This window comes from Nicotiana tabacum, chromosome 22 (genome assembly GCF_000715075.1).
Source record: "Nicotiana tabacum cultivar K326 chromosome 22, ASM71507v2, whole genome shotgun sequence".
Classification (NCBI taxonomy): Eukaryota; Viridiplantae; Streptophyta; class Magnoliopsida; order Solanales; family Solanaceae; genus Nicotiana; species Nicotiana tabacum.
Genome location: NC_134101.1, coordinates 56,916,871 through 56,932,852, shown reverse-complemented (window position 1 = coordinate 56,932,852; position 15,982 = coordinate 56,916,871). Strand labels below are relative to the sequence as shown.

The 15,982-nt window shown below is 36.5% G+C and overlaps 2 protein-coding genes across 2 annotated transcripts; both read left to right on the top strand.

The window, feature by feature from the left end:
• The first annotated feature begins 2,995 nt into the window (after positions 1 to 2,995).
• On the top strand, positions 2,996 to 4,504 carry LOC107828540 (E3 ubiquitin-protein ligase PUB24-like). The gene has a single exon (XM_016655869.2). The coding sequence runs from the start codon at positions 3,085 to 3,087 to the stop codon at positions 4,342 to 4,344; it is 1,260 nt and encodes a 419-aa protein (XP_016511355.2). The 5' UTR covers positions 2,996 to 3,084; the 3' UTR covers positions 4,345 to 4,504.
• A 926-nt stretch (positions 4,505 to 5,430) lies between these two features.
• On the top strand, positions 5,431 to 7,394 carry LOC107828539 (leucine-rich repeat extensin-like protein 7). Its single transcript, XM_016655867.2, has one exon. It carries the CDS (start codon positions 5,579 to 5,581, stop codon positions 7,127 to 7,129), a length of 1,551 nt encoding a protein of 516 aa, XP_016511353.2. The 5' UTR covers positions 5,431 to 5,578; the 3' UTR covers positions 7,130 to 7,394.
• Positions 7,395 to 15,982: the final 8,588 nt, after the last annotated feature.

The window sequence follows — 15,982 nt, the reverse complement described above, 5'->3', positions numbered from 1 at the left end:
GGAGAATAAGTTGAGATGCCAGAGAAGTTTAACCCTTAATTAGTCAAATAAGAAAATGTATAAAAGAGGCTTCACGTCCACCAGAAATTCTTGAATTCATCCAAAGGAGGAAATAGGGAATAAATTGATAACTTTCGTAGGAGGGAATTAATGTTGAATATATTTAAAAGATAAAAAAACGAGAGCGTTAAAATTAATCCTTTCAATTTGTACAAAATATTTAAAATTCCAATGCAACGTAGTTATGTGAATTAGTAAAAATGCTCCATACATTGAATCAATTTTTTGGATATTGGACAATTTGATAAGATGACGAATATTAAGGACGAGTAATAATGTTTCACATTTGTCAATCGACCAAACTTTAGATCGGTCAATTGGTTGGTTGTTTGAGTCTCAAATTTGAGTTGCGTCTCCATATATAAGAGTTGTGTAAGTGTAGAATTTAAGAGAATTATGAAATATAGGACAAAATAACTTATTGGGTTTGGAAATATTTTACTTATACATATTAAATAAATTTTTTAACACAAATATAAAGTGTGAGTCGAAGCTATTAGGTTCTGCCAAGCCAGGAGCGGCCTGATGGTAAGGCAACTCAAGCAACTGCTTGAGGCCCTATATCTATAGGGGCCCAAAATTTTCTAATATTAAATAGGTGCATATGATAATTTTTTTTAAAAAATATCTAGTATATCAAAGAAAAAGTGCTTTTTTCATGAAAAAGAAAATAAGAGATAATTTGGTAATAGAAATAGTTACTTTTGGGATTCAGTCCTAAACTTTAGGTGTGAATATGTTTCTTGCCTCCTTTATACACTATCATCATTATCATTCGGCCCATATTACTTTGATTACTTTATCTTTCTTTACAAGTCCACTTTCTCATAAAATACTCCGTCAAGTAAGATAACAAAAGGAAATTGTAACCCTTTTTTGTCAAGCTTTCTTGACATTGCACCAAAAATATTGAAGCAGCAAAAGTAACATCAAGTTATCTATGACTGTTTGTTAAACCAGGTTCAATTGTTCCGTACTTTTCTTATTACTTTGCATCTAGAATTTGTTATTTTTTTTATATCTTTTGTTTGTAAGTATATGTATCATCTTTTTATTTATTTATTATGAATTTTAATATGTCAACAAGAAAATATGAATCCGCATATTAAAAATGCCAAAAAATGAAAGAATTGAAACTTTAATACAATCCAAAAAAAAAACGCTTGATAAATTTTTAGCGAACAATAAAAATTTTAAATAAAAAAATAGGCAAAATTTTGTGGTAGATGAACAAATCACTAATATAGTTGAGCTAGACGATAATTGAATGCAAGAAGAAGAAGAAATTGGTGAGTCATAGATTTTTTAGAAAATCAGAAAATCCTAAAAGAATTGAATAATAATCCTAGAAAGTGGAAACATATATAATCCTAGTTAAGAAATCGATTATAAATAAATTATTAATAATTTTACATCTCAAAAAACTAGAAAAATAAACTTTAAATAAAATCTTACTAAATGAGTTTTTTAATACCGAAAAACTTAGGGGGCCTCATTGAAGTTTGACTTTAGGCCCCAAACACCGTTGGACCGCCCCAGTGCCAAGCCATAGCCAAACTTATTGTTTCCTTCCTGTAATGTTGATAAAAGATGCGAATTAATAGGATACGCAAAAGAAGACTAGAAAATTGATTTTATGTTACTACTTACAGGTAAACAGTTTTATCTTTGAAAAGAAGCATTCTTATATTAAGTAAAAAACCAAATATAAAGTTCCTCCTCACATAGTCCAAATGTACATATTATCATTTGTAAACAACAAATAACGTAGCCGAAACTTGTTTTGCCTCGTATGGCAAACTTGAAGGACTATCCAATGTACCAAAATTCCCAGTTTTCACATTAAATTAGTTAAGAGAATTAGGAAAGAAGCCGTATCTAGTGCATGAAACTAGAAGTTATGCCGTTTAAGAGAAAAAGTATTTTTGTCGCAGTGCATGCATGCAGTATTTCATATCGTGAAGTACAGGTTCAGCCAATTTTGAATCAGACTTTCCAACTCTGTTAAGGCATTCAACAAAGCAAAAAAAAGACCTCACGTTGCTTTACCTGTTTCTAGCACTTGCAGAATAACTTTTTTTTAAAAAAATTGTCGTGTCCCAGAAAGTTTTCGCGCACCTTAATTGCTACCTTCCACTTGCACAGATATCGAGTAATTCGTTCATCAAGTAGCACAAAGTTGTATCAATTTATTATCATCAGGGGCGGAGCCACAATATTGGTTACGGGTTCGGCAAACCTAGTAGTTTTTGTTCAAATTCTATATTTGTATTAAAAAATTCAATGAATATGTACAAATTCTTAATTTATAATCCAATACCTTAAAAGGATTATAATTCTGTTTAAATCCTAGCCCCGTCTCTGATTATCATAATAAGACTTTTAATTGTTTTGAGTTATATTTGTAGCTATTGGTTGAAAGGTTTTACCTTCGAGCCCAAATTAATATTTAATTTGTATTATTTTCATATTATTGATGTAATTTACATATAAGTTTTTGAAAAGAAAATATTGTTTGTACATATAAAATCTTTGTTTTTTTGTGAAGGGTCGTGGAATGACTGTATCTAATGAATTTCTCCTTGTGATTATTACTACGTCTTTCTACTTGTCGCTTAGCCCCACTTTGCCACTATGGTTGGTCTGGAATGTTGAAATTGCAAAATGTTAGAAAGTCAGCAAAAAGTGTTTTCTATGGAGTAGTAGTATATTTTTCATTTGTTCCTCGTGCGTTGACTGACTCCTTCTAGTCCAAACTTTGACCAAAAAATCAAACGAAAAGACAATAAAACAAAAGCAACAATAATTAAATAAGTAGTATAGTACGTATATCTAGAAATTGATTATTTTCTGGTACATCTTCCTTTGCTTTGTCCACTCAAACAATTCATGCATATATATATATATTAGCCGCTTTCTTTTACCACCTCTCGTCAGAAAAGAAAAAAAAAACTCTGTTTCTCTTTTTTTTTTCTTTCTATTATATATAGTTAGATTCTTGTTGTTGATTTTCATATAGAAAAAATGGAAGAAGTAGAGATACCCCAATATTTCTTGTGTCCTATATCACTACAAATCATGAAAGATCCTGTTACAACAGTCACTGGAATTACTTACGACCGTCAAAGTATTGAACAATGGTTGTTGATGGCAGACAAAAATACAACTACATGTCCAGTGACAAAACAATCTTTGCCTAGAGATATCGAGTTGTTGACACCAAATCATATGCTCGGGCGATTGATCCGATCCTGGACCATTGGCAATGCTGAGAATGGGATTGAGCAAATACCATCGCCCAAATATCCTATGAACAAATCACATGTCATCAGGCTAATTCGCCAGGTGAATAATCGCGAGCTTTATGTAGAAGCGTTAAGGAAAATGGGTAACATGGTCAGTGAGAACGAGAAAAATAAGAAGTGTTTGAATGAAGCTGGTGTAATTAAGGCCATGGTTTGTTTCATATTGAGGAGTTTTAAGGAAGGAAAATTAATTGTGGGAATTGAAGAAGCTTTGAGGATTTTCCATCTTGTTTGGAGCCCAACACATGATAACAAGCAAGTTGTCAAGGAAAATCATGATCTAATTGAAGCTATTTTATGGATTTTGAAGAGAGAAATGATCAACAACAACAACAATCAAGTTGTAATAATCAAGACTCATGCAATTATGGTCCTGAAAAATGTGATCTCAGTATCAAGTTCAAATCTATTATCGAGTCTAACACCCGAATTTTTCCAAGAAATGTTGAATATTTTGCGCAAAAACAGCAAAACTAAGGTGTCTCAACAAGCTACAAAAGCAGCTTTACATGTGCTAATAGATGCATGTTCAAGAGGAAGAAACAGGCTTAAAATGATAGAATTGGGGGCTATTTTCGAGCTAATTGAACTCGAATTAAGCAACAATGAGAAAAGGGTAACTGAATTAGTGTTCTGTCTTTTGTTACATTTGTGTAGTTTGGCTGATGGGAGAGCAGAATTACTTAAACATGCAGCTGGAATTGTAGTGGTTTCTAAAAGGATACTTAGGATATCTTCAGCTACAGATGATAGTGCAATTCAGATTCTTGGATTGATTTCTAAATTTTCTGCTACAAAAGAAGTGCTAATAGAGATGTTAAGAGTTGGGGCTGTCTCAAAACTTTGCATGGTGATTCAAGCTGATTGTAAAGCCTTTATAAAGAAAAAAGCTATGGAAATTTTAAGGGCACATTCTAATGTTTGGAGCAATTCTCCTTGTGTACAAATTTATCTACTCACAAGATATCCTGGACAATAGAGCTTTAGAATCAATTCAACACACTTCTAAATTTCAATTCTTTTGTTATGATATATGTACAAATTGTAGCAACAACAAATTAACCTTTTTATTCTGCAAAACAATATGCAAAATACATACATTGAAACCCCATACAAATATGAAGAAATTAAATGCTTCACTTGCCTTTTTAGTTATTTAACTGCATCCAACAACATTAAATTTTTTCCTTCTTTTTTTAATTAAATTCTTACTAGTAAAAGTACAATCACTAAATTCCTGAAAACTCGAAAATTTGTTATTAAATTGCCACAAGGTTTGCTGATAATTTCTAGCTCATCTAGTGATGATTTCACTATTGCATGGATCTTTTTTTTTCTTCTTCTTCTGATTTTGTGTTAGCCAGCAAGTATAGGTGCACCATAACGCTGAAATAGCTGATGTAAAACGATCAAGACTTTTTCTTTCCTTTTTAATTTTTTTGTTTGTTTTTATTATTGCTAAAGACTTGTAATAAAGGACAAATCAATTCTTAGCAAATTAGCAGTACTGTACTTCACTTCTATATTCAACCTTCATTTTTTCCTAACAACTGAACATCTCCGTTTATATTCACAATAATATTTTCCCCTACATTCTCATTTTGTTTTCTTGTGCGATATCAATGCAACATTAAAAATTATTACTATAACTTTTTGAGTTCTCAAAGCATTTATATTAAAGTTTATTATTTTGATATCCTATTATATACGAGTTTATAAAAAAGAATTTGCGCTATGTTATTCATTAACATTCCAATGCCTTTATCTTCTATATAACCGTGTAAGCTAATCGTCAATGAAAAATATCATTTCTATATTTATAATAAAAAACAAATGTTAAACTTTAGTATTAGGACATAAATTACTAGGAGTATACAACCGATTAAGTACGATATGAAAGATTTAATGAAATTTTATTAACGAAATAAATTGAATCTGTTTCACCAGAACTCCGATCACGACGAACAAGCTGAAAAAGCTCATCTAATTAACAAATCAAAGACTTTTTCTTTTTTGGGGTTAAATATCCAAAGACTTACCTCAAAAGAGAAAACAACAAATCAAATAGTAGCAAAGCCGTCTAGGCATATTAACTTTTTCACCTCACAATACCTTCTTTATCCATTCTCTTTCATTTTTCCTCACTGAAACAAGACTCAATATAACAAGTTTTGCTACCCAAAACTTCCCAAGAAAAGGGAAACTTTTTTTACATGAACATGCACCATTTTACAGGTCATAGTTCTGGCCTAAACACATTATTCTACCTAATCATTTTCCTTATTCTCTTCAATGCATCCACCACTTATCAAATATCTAATTCTAGTCATGATCATTTGGGTGTCGCTGATATCGAATACACTAACCGTAGAAAGCTCTTATCCTACAATGGTGATATTCTTGCCATCAATCCATCACTCAATTTTGAGAATTTTAGGCTAAAGAATGCATACATTGCGTTACAAGCTTGGAAAGAAGCCATTCTCTCTGATCCTCACAATATAACCTCGAATTGGATAGGATCTAATGTGTGTAACTACACTGGAGTTTTCTGTTGGCCTTCTCTTGATGAGCCCTCTGAACTTACAATTGCTGGTATCGATATCAACCATGGCGATATAGCTGGTACTCTTCCACATGAATTAGGCCTGTTATATGATATTGCATTGTTTCATATAAACTCAAATAGGTTTTGTGGTACTATCCCTGAGAGTTTCTTGAATTTGAAGCTCCTTTTTGAGTTAGATGTTAGTAATAATCGGTTCGTTGGCAAGTTTCCTGATGTGGTTGTCCAATTGCCTAACTTGAGGTTTCTTGATTTGAGGTTCAATGAGTTTGAAGGTGAGCTACCAAGGCAAGTTTTTGAAAGGAGTTTTGATGCTTTGTTTATTAACAATAACAGATTTTCTTCTGAGTTGCCTGATAACTTTGGGAATTCGCCTGTTTCTGTCATGGTTTTGGCAAATAACAATTTTCAAGGATGTATACCTGTTAGTTTGGGCAAAATGGCTAAAACATTGAATGAATTGCTTCTTATAAATAACAATTTTCATTCATGTTTGCCTAATGAGATTGGAATGCTGAAGAACTTGACAGTGTTGGATTTGAGTTATAATCAAATTGTTGGTACTTTACCTGAGAGTATTGGAAATATGGAGAGTTTGGAGCAGTTGAATTTGGGTCATAATATGTTGTCTGGGAAGATATCTGACAACATATGTAGACTTCCAAATTTGAAGAAGTTTGTCTATGACAACAACTACTTTTCAGAAGAGAGTCCAGCTTGTCTAAATCTGAATGCATTTGCTGATCAACAGAATTGTCTTAGAGGAAGGCCTATGCAAAGACCTACATTGGATTGCCAGAGATTTTTGTCTAAAAAAGTTGATTGTAACACTTTCAAATGTGCATTACCACCTCCATTACCTACCCCTCTACCAACCAATTGTTGTTCTTGTTCTCCTCCACCACAACCATCTCCAGCCACACCATCTCCTCTCCCATCGCCACCACTGCCATCACCATCTCCACCGCCACGTACTGTGCCACCATCATCTCCACCACCACCACCTCCAACATTGTCACCTCCGCCACCTCCAACTCCTTGCAATGCTAGTCCACCTCCGCCGCCACCTTCTCCACCCCCACCAACTCAAATCTCTTCTTCACCTCCGCCACCAAACATTCCAACATCACCACCTTCACCTCCACCATGTGCAGAACAGGCAGTACCACCAAGTCAAGATATGTCTCCTTTACCTTGAAGCGTAATATGATCACACGTTACTCTTCATGGTGTCATCTTCTCTATATTACATCATCTTCCTCACAGAATGGAAGTTCAAATCATACTTCATTACAGGAACATCTGCACTACAGTTTTGTTAGAGAACCATGCAGAAGGAGCTGTGAATTGAGCCTTATTTTTTTTGTAGGACTAGTGTAGAAGAGATTCTAGATGAAACGATTATTCAAGTTATCTAACTTGTCTCCAGAATTCTTAATAAAACGTTGAACATGTTGCGTGAATTGTTGGTATAAACTAGTTTTTCTCCTGAAAAAACATCATTATAGTTGATCACAAAAAGGGGACTAGCTCCTTTTTTCCAAAAAGAATTCAAGAACATCTCTGAGGTTACACTGCTCATTTATTTCAATGCTTTCACTATTTACTTAGTTTTGCTCTTTCATAATCAATGTGTTCTATATGTGCAATTCACTTAGAGGAATAATCAAATAGAAATATCTCTAATTGCATGACAGTAGTGTAACTTGGACTGTCATCACTTAACTTCCAATATGAACAAATTCTCATCAATCAGCTTAAATAACAAACATTTCCTACCTGCAAAGCATTATCATCAACATATTTCCTCCACCCTTTCTGAAGTTGAAGTCTTAGCAATTTTTTAGAACTAAAACAGACCAGCTAGCACCATGAGTTCAAATGGCTGACTCCTCTTCACATATCTTTTGCCTAATGCAGCCGGTATTCTGCAGAGGTACAAACAAACATTCTCAAGCGCAATACACTCATAATCAAGTGATCAATAGCAAAAGTTATGAATCGAAAAGACTCCAAGTAGTAGACAAACTTCTCTTCAACAATTAAATTACTTTGAAGTGTGTCATTTCATCAATACGATTCACTTAGTTCATGTTACTGTAAAGGCACTACTAAGAATGGATTAACCGTCTGCTGATCGAATACAGTGCAGATGATTGAGTTTTACACTGTTTTTGTGGAGGTAAAACGTCTTCTTCTAATCAGCAACTAGATTACTGAAACACCAAGATTTTTTGACATATTTATCCTTATAATTATACTTTAGGATCATATTTGCCCCTCATCCGTTAGATCGTCATGTCCCACCTTTGTTTTCTTACATGACGCCTATGTGGATTTCTTTTTCTTCCAATTTAAATATGGTCACCTATTTAAGCTAATTTAACCCGCCCATCCAATTTAAATAAGACACACTAACTAAAATAAATGGAAATCATAATTCTCAATCCCCCCACCCACTCGTCCATCTCTCTTCTCCGGGTCAACTCCATATTTTTCAGAGAGCGATAAAATTTTGGACAGTGAGTGAATAAAACTATAGTGTTACCTCTAATTGATTTATTTAATTATTTCACCTTTGTCTATGTTAATTTGTTTCCCTTTAATACTTAGGAGTTAGGAGACATGAATCACTCAATAATGTTTTGAAGTATTTGTAGAGATACAACTCTATCAAGTCTAAACTTGGTCAATTCACCATTATTGATCCATGAAAAGCAATTTACTGATACGACATTTACGAAGATTGTGCGAAATACAATAGCGATATAGCAGCGACAACATATTGGCAAACAATAACTTTGAACTCAAAATCACTAATCTAATACAACTCACAATTATTGCAGTAACCAAAGTAAATTACGAGAAGTTGCACAACAATGGAGTTAATGAAGTCTTATTTAAATTGGGTGGGCTGATTAAATTATCTTAAATAGGTGACCATATTTAAATTGGAAGAAAAAGAAATCCACATAGGCGCCATGTAGGAAAACAAAGGTGGGACATGGCGATCTAACAGATGAGGGGCAAATATGATCCTAAAGTATAATTGTAAGGATAAATTTGTTAAAAAAGTATAACGAAAGGCAAATATAACCCTTTTGAAGAATACAGGGACAAATATGATCCTAAAGTATAAAGATAAGGATAATTATATCTAAAAATTATAACGAAGGACAAATATAACCTTTTTAAAGAGTACAGAGACAACTATGACCCTTAACCGAACTTCAAATTATGAACCTCATCTACTCAAAAAGCCAAGAACTTCGCTTGGTCGAAGTCTTCATATCATCCCTTTTAGTCAACAATTTATACTCTAAGGGGTCATTTGGCAGGATGCATTAGGTAAAATAATGCATGCATTAGCTTTGTGTATTAGTAATACTTTGTTTGGTACACTTTTTGAACTTATGCATTAGTTATGCAAGCATTAGTTATACACCCTATTTGGTATTATCCTATGCATAACTAATGCATAAGAAACCATAGTATTAACAATGCAATGTGTTTTAATGCATGCATTAACTTAGTTAAAGATAAAAATATCCTTTAAAATTATACTCTTGTTAAAATATTCTATTATATAATGCAAGTTTGAAATAATCCAAGAAAGTGAGAAATAAAATTATATCCCTAGAAAATAAATAAATACTTAGCATATTTACTTTTTTATAAATAAATATTAAGTTCTATACTATAATATAGGTAGACAAATCAAATAATTTGTTTAAACCTTTTTCATATGCAAACATTCCTCAACATATGTTTCTTTAAAAAGATAAAGAGATGGACTAGTTATGAGGGTATTTTTGTAAACAAACAATTCTTTTAGAAATTGTGCAATGCTTTAATACATCAAACCAAACAATGGATAAGAAATATGTCAGCATAACTAATACCGGCATAACTAATACAAGCACAACTAATATCAGCATTACTAATACATCATATTTAGCATTATTCTTATACACTCTACCAAACGACCCCTAAAGCTTTACCGTACACCCTGTGAATGTTCATGTCATCATGTGTGTGATATTCCTATTGTTGCAGATGTTTCCAATTTTGTTGGTCCACAAATGCTAAAGGAAACACATCTACCCAGTTAAGATAATTAAAAGAGTTCTTTAGCATTTATTTTTAATTAACAGGTGGCAAAAGTATGTATGATTCCCTCGCATCATTGTGTTTTAACAAGAGTGTAACGACTCGGCCGGTCATTTTGGGTATTATAACCCCGTTTCCCCATTTACTGCTCATTTTATGCTTTACAATTGTCATGTGATTTGTCGGGGTAATTGGTTCTGATCCGATGAGGTTCAGAATGAATTGAGACACTTAGTCTCAAGGATAAAAGCTTAAGTTGAAATAGTTGACCGATGTTGACTTATGTGTAAACAACTCAGAAATAAAATTTTGATAATTCCCATTTTCTAGCCTAACTTCCCACCTTTCATGCCCATTTCCCTCACGTCTCCTCACAGCACACACCTCACTTTTCACCTCCCCACTCTTCCTCTCTAACAACTCACACACCATACTATATAATATAATTGACTTTTAACATTGGGGGGAGGGGGGACGAAAAGGAAAAAGAAACAATTAAGTAAAAAACGAAAAGAGAGAATTAAGAGTCGGACAATAAGAAAAGAGTGAGCAGCGTTTTCCACCCTAAGAACATTTTGTTTTCATCGCAATTCTCGTGCTTAAATCTTCATCATGTGAAGGCAATGATAGCTCATGTGTTTTTAGCCATAGATCAGCTTTAAAACATCACTGTTTCGTCACCTAAAACCAGCTCCAAAATAATACAAAAACACTACCAAAAACTTCTCCAAAACAGCCACAAAAATCTGTTGTGAAACAGCCCAAAGCAGTCACCAAACAACCCCAAAACAGCACAAAACTATTGAGTAACTACTACTCAAAAATTGTCCAAAATAAAACTAACGCCAAACAGATCTGAAAATCTGTTTAGAAACCATCTGAAAATTAGTCTGAACAGTCACAAAAATCAACCGAGCTACACCTGAACTTGAGGTAAGTCACTTATGATCATTGTAAATCAATAATATTGAATTATCATTGAGTATTTCGAATAGATTACTTATTTTTGAGGTGAAATTCGAGGATTTGGACCTAGGGATTTGAAAATAAGATTTTGAGGATTTGAAGGTCGAGTTGATGTCGGAATTTGGTAAATTTGGTATGGTTGAACTCGTGGTTGAATGAGTGTTCATATTTTATAACTTTTATCGGGTTCCGAGATATGGTCCCCACTGATAATGTTTGAGTTAAATTTTGGATTTTTTTGGAAAATTTAGTAATTTCATATGGAATTGATTTCTATAATTCGTATTGATTGTATCGAATTATTGTGACTAGATTTGAGGCATTCGGAGGCCGATTCGTAAGGCAAGGGCTTGCTAGCGGAGTGATTTGAGTTACTTGAGGTAAGTATCATATTTAAACTCGGTTAAGGCACTAGTTGCTTGAATTGGTTTGATAGCCACGTACGTTTGGGTGCGCACATGTGTGGGGATGGTCCCATGTGCAGGCATCGGGGTTGTGTATTTATGTTTGGGTTGTTCTCGGGCTCCTATAAGCCCATAAATGACTGTTAAGCTTCGAGCTTCGATAACAAATATGTGGTAACATTTTATGCGATCTGATTAAACCATGATGTGTTTACCCAGAGGTCTAAATCCCAAGACAAACTTGATAAATGCTTTTCATTGATGAAATTCCCAGATTAGTTACGATAGCACACTTTGCACAAGCCTACACTTTATCATGTCATTTATACTAGTCCAAGGACATGAGAATATTATTTCATTCATTATATACTTGTACCCTTGCTTTATTGCTACTGTATGATACTTTGGCACGTTAGTTTTCCGTGCAGCACGTGAGTCGTCTGTGCGGATTCATATATTGATACTTTGGCATGTGAGTTGTCCGTACAGCACGTGAGTTATCTGTGCATATCTATATATTATATTATTGACACGTGAGTTGTCCGTGTCGCACGTGAACTGTCCGTGCAGATTTTATTATTAACACATGAGTTGTCCGTGCATCACGTGAGTTGTGAGTGCAATGTGTGAAACTTGTATTTTCTTGATCTTTATCTGATTTACTTGCTTTCTTTCCCCTACATGCCAAAATACTGTTGAGCAGAATATAGTTGTACTGATTTAACTCGTGAATTCAACAAATTAAGCTTCTCTTACCTTGCCCTATTTACTTGCGATACTTATTGAGTTGGTTGTACTTATACTACACCTAACATCTCGTGTGCAGATCCAGGTACTTACGGATATGGTGGTTGCTAGATTCGGGGATTCATCTGTTGGAGACTATCGAGATAGTTGTTTGGCGTCCGCAGACCTTGACTCTCTTCCCTTTCAGTTATTTCTATTGTTCTATATTTTTAGACAGTATTTTTATCAGTCAGACTGTGTTATCATTTAGATGTTCATGTACTCAGTGACACCGGGTGTTCGGAGTGTATTTATATCAGTATTTGTGAGATTTTCTATTAAATTTAAATATTATGTTTTCAAACTTAAAGAAATTTATGGTTTATTGTGGTTGTCGGCTTGCCTATTATTAAGATAGGCGTCATCACGACATGTGTGATTTTGGGTGGTGACAAAGAGGTTACATAGCCTAGGTTACATAGGTCTCACGAGTCATCAGCGGGTTTAGTAGAGTCTTTTAGATCGGTACGGAGACGTCTGTACTTATCTTCGAGAGGCTGCCAAACCCTTAGAAAAAATTTCACTTTCTTGTATTCTGTCGTGTGAATTTGTCAATTTCGGAAACTAAAATTTTGTTATTCTATTCTCTCACAGATGGTGAGGATACGTACTACCCGATCGGACGGTCAGCCACCAGTTAGGGCCACGAGAGACCGGGGTCGTGGTAGAGGCCGGGGCTGTGGCAGAGGTCGAGGTGTAGCTCGCACAGCAATTAGAGCAGCACATGTAGAACCACCAGTTTCTCCAGCTCAGGAGCAGGTTCCAGATATAGTTGGGTCGGCAGGACCAGCTCATGCACCAGCTATGCCTATTGTGATTTTGGGCCTTCAAGAGACTTTAGCCTAGATATTGGCCGTTTGCACTGGCCTTGCCCAAGTGGTTTCGGCTCAAGCTGCACCAGCCACTTCTCAGGCCGGGGGAGGTACTCATATCCCTGTCGCCCGTACTCCAGAGAAGGTAGTGCAGGGACTTCAGATATCGGGGGCACTACCAGTCCAGCCGGTTGCAGCTGCTCAGGCCCAGGTGGATCCTATTATGAATTACTAGGAGAAGAAGAGACTAGAGAGGTTTGGGAGACTCCGTCCTCCATCATTCAGTGGAACGGAGTCAGAGGATGCACAAAATTTCTTGGACAGATGCTAGTGGATTCTTCGTACAGCGGGTATTCTCGAGACCAGTGGGGTCTCATTTACTACTTTTCATTTAACCGGAGAAGCTTTCAGATGGTGAGAGACTTATGAGAGGAGCAGACCAGTTGGTGCAGCATCACTATCATGGCATGAGTTCTCCGTATTATTCCTGGAGAAGTTTGTGCCATAGACCCGCAGAGAGGAACTACGCAGGCAGTTCGATCATTTACGTCAGGAGGACTATCCGTGACCCAGTATGAGATGTGGTTTTCAAAATTGGCTCGTCATGTAGTTTGGTTGGTTCCCACTGAGAGGGAGAAGATCATGAGGTTCATTAATGGCCTCAACCAGTAGCTCCGTTTTGTTATGACTTTGGGAAATGTAGCAGGTGCTAAAGTCGACGAGGTGGTTAATAGTGCTCGACGGCTAGAGATGGTCTATATTCAGGAGCGTGAGGAGAGGGAGGCCAAGAGGTCTCGTGGTCCGGGTAATTCCAGCGGTGTTCCTTCTGGGGATAAAAACATATCACAGCAGGGGTCGTTTTTATAGGCCCGCTCAGATGGCTCGTTCAGCCCAACATAGTGCATCAGATAGCCACAGTTCTTACAGTGCTCGCGCACGCCAATCCTCATTCGTATGCAGATCCAGGTACTTCCAGATATGGCGGTTGCTAGATTCGGGGATTCATCTATTGGAGACTATCGAGGTAGTTGCTTGGCGTCCACAGACCTTGACTCTCTTCCCTTTTAGTTATTTTTGTTGTTCTATATTTTTAGACAGTATTTTTATCAGTCAGACTGTGTTATCATTTAGATGCTCATGTACTCAGTGACACCGGGTTTTGGGAGTGTATTTATATCAGTATTTGTAGGATTTTCTATTAAATTTAAATATTATGTTTTCAAACTTAAAGAAATTTATGGTTTATTGATGTTATCGGTTTGCCTAGTATTAAGATAGGCGTCATCACGACAGGTGTGATTTTGGGTGGTGACAAAGAGGTTACAAAGCCTAGGTTACATAGGTCTCACGAGTCATGAGCAGGTTTAGTAGAGTCTTGCGGATCGGCACGGAGACGTCTGTACTTATCTTCGAGAGGCTGCCGAACCCTTAGAAATAAATTCACTTCCTTATATTCTGTCGTGCGAATTTGTCAATTTTAGAAACTGAAATTCTGTTATACTATTCTCTCATGGATGGTGAGGACACGTACTACCAGATCAGACGGTCAGCCACCAGTGCCACCAGTTAGGGCCACGAGAGACCGGGCCCGTGGTAGAGGTCGGGCCCGTAGCAGAGGTTGAGGTGTAGCTCGCACAGCAATTACAGCAGCATATGTAGAACCACCAGTTGCTCTAGCTCAAGAGCAGGTTCGAGATATTGTTGGGCTGGCAGGACCAGCTCATGCACCAGCTATGCCTATTGTGATTCCGTGCCTTCAAGAAACTTTAGCCCAGATATTGACTGTTTGCACTGGCCTTGCCCAGGTGGTTTCGGCTCAAGCTGCACCAGCCACTTCTCAGGCCGGGGGAGGTACTCATACCCCTATCGCCCGTACTCCAGAGCAGGTAATGCAGGTACTTTAGATACCGGGGGCACTACCAGTCCAGCCGATTGCAGCTGCTCAAGCCAAGGTGGATCCTATTATGAATTACGAGGAGAAGAAGAGACTAGAAAGGTTTGGGAGATTCCGTCCTCCATCATTCAGTGGAACTGAGTCAGAGGATGCTCAGGATTTCTTAGACAGACGCCAATAGATTCTTCGTACATCGGGTATTCTCGAGACCAGTGGGGTCTCATTTACTACTTTTCATTTAAGTGGAGCAGCTTTCAGATGGTGGGAGACTTATGAGAGGAGCAGACCAATTGGTGCAGCACCACTATCATGGCATGAGTTCTCCGTATTATTCATGGAGAAGTTTGTGCCACAGACCCGCAGAGAGGAACTGCGCAGGCAGTTTGATCATTTACGTCAGGAGGACTATCCGTGACCCAGTATGAGATGCAATTTTCAGTCATGCAGTTTGGTTGGTTCCCACTGAGAGGGAGAAGATCATGAGATTCATTAATGGCCTCAACCAGCAGCTCCATTTTGTTATGACTCTAGGAAATATAGCAGGTGCTAAATTCGACGAGGTGGTTAATAGTGCTCGACGGCTAGAGATGGTCCGTATTCAGGAGCGTGAGGAGAGGAAGGCCAAGAGGTCTCGTGGTCCGGGTAATTCCAGCGGTGTTCCTTCTAGGGGAAAAGCATATCACAGCAAGGGTCGTTCTTATGGCCCGCTCAGATGGCTCGTTCAGCCCAACATGGTGCATCAGATAACCACAGTTCTTACAGTGCTCGCGCAGGCCAGTCCTCATTCGTGTGCAGATCCAGGTACTTCCGGATATGGCGGTTGCTAGATTCGTGGATTCATCTATTGGAGACTATCGAGGTAGCTGCTTGGCGTCCGCAGACCTTGACTTTTTTCCCTTTCAGTTATTTCTGTTGTTCTATATTTTTAGTAAGTATTTTTATCAGTCAGACTATGTTATCATTTAGATGCTCATGTACTCAATGACACCGGATTTTGGGAGTTTATTTATATCAGTATTTGTGGGATTTTCTATTAAATTTAAATATTATATTTTCAAACTTAAAGAAATTTATGGTTT

Excerpts from the sequence above, each read along its gene's own strand:
- LOC107828540 (XM_016655869.2), top strand. The coding sequence starts at position 3,085 with ATGGAAGAAGTAGAGATACCCCAATATTTCTTGTGTCCTATATCACTA.
- LOC107828539 (XM_016655867.2), top strand. The coding sequence starts at position 5,579 with ATGAACATGCACCATTTTACAGGTCATAGTTCTGGCCTAAACACATTA.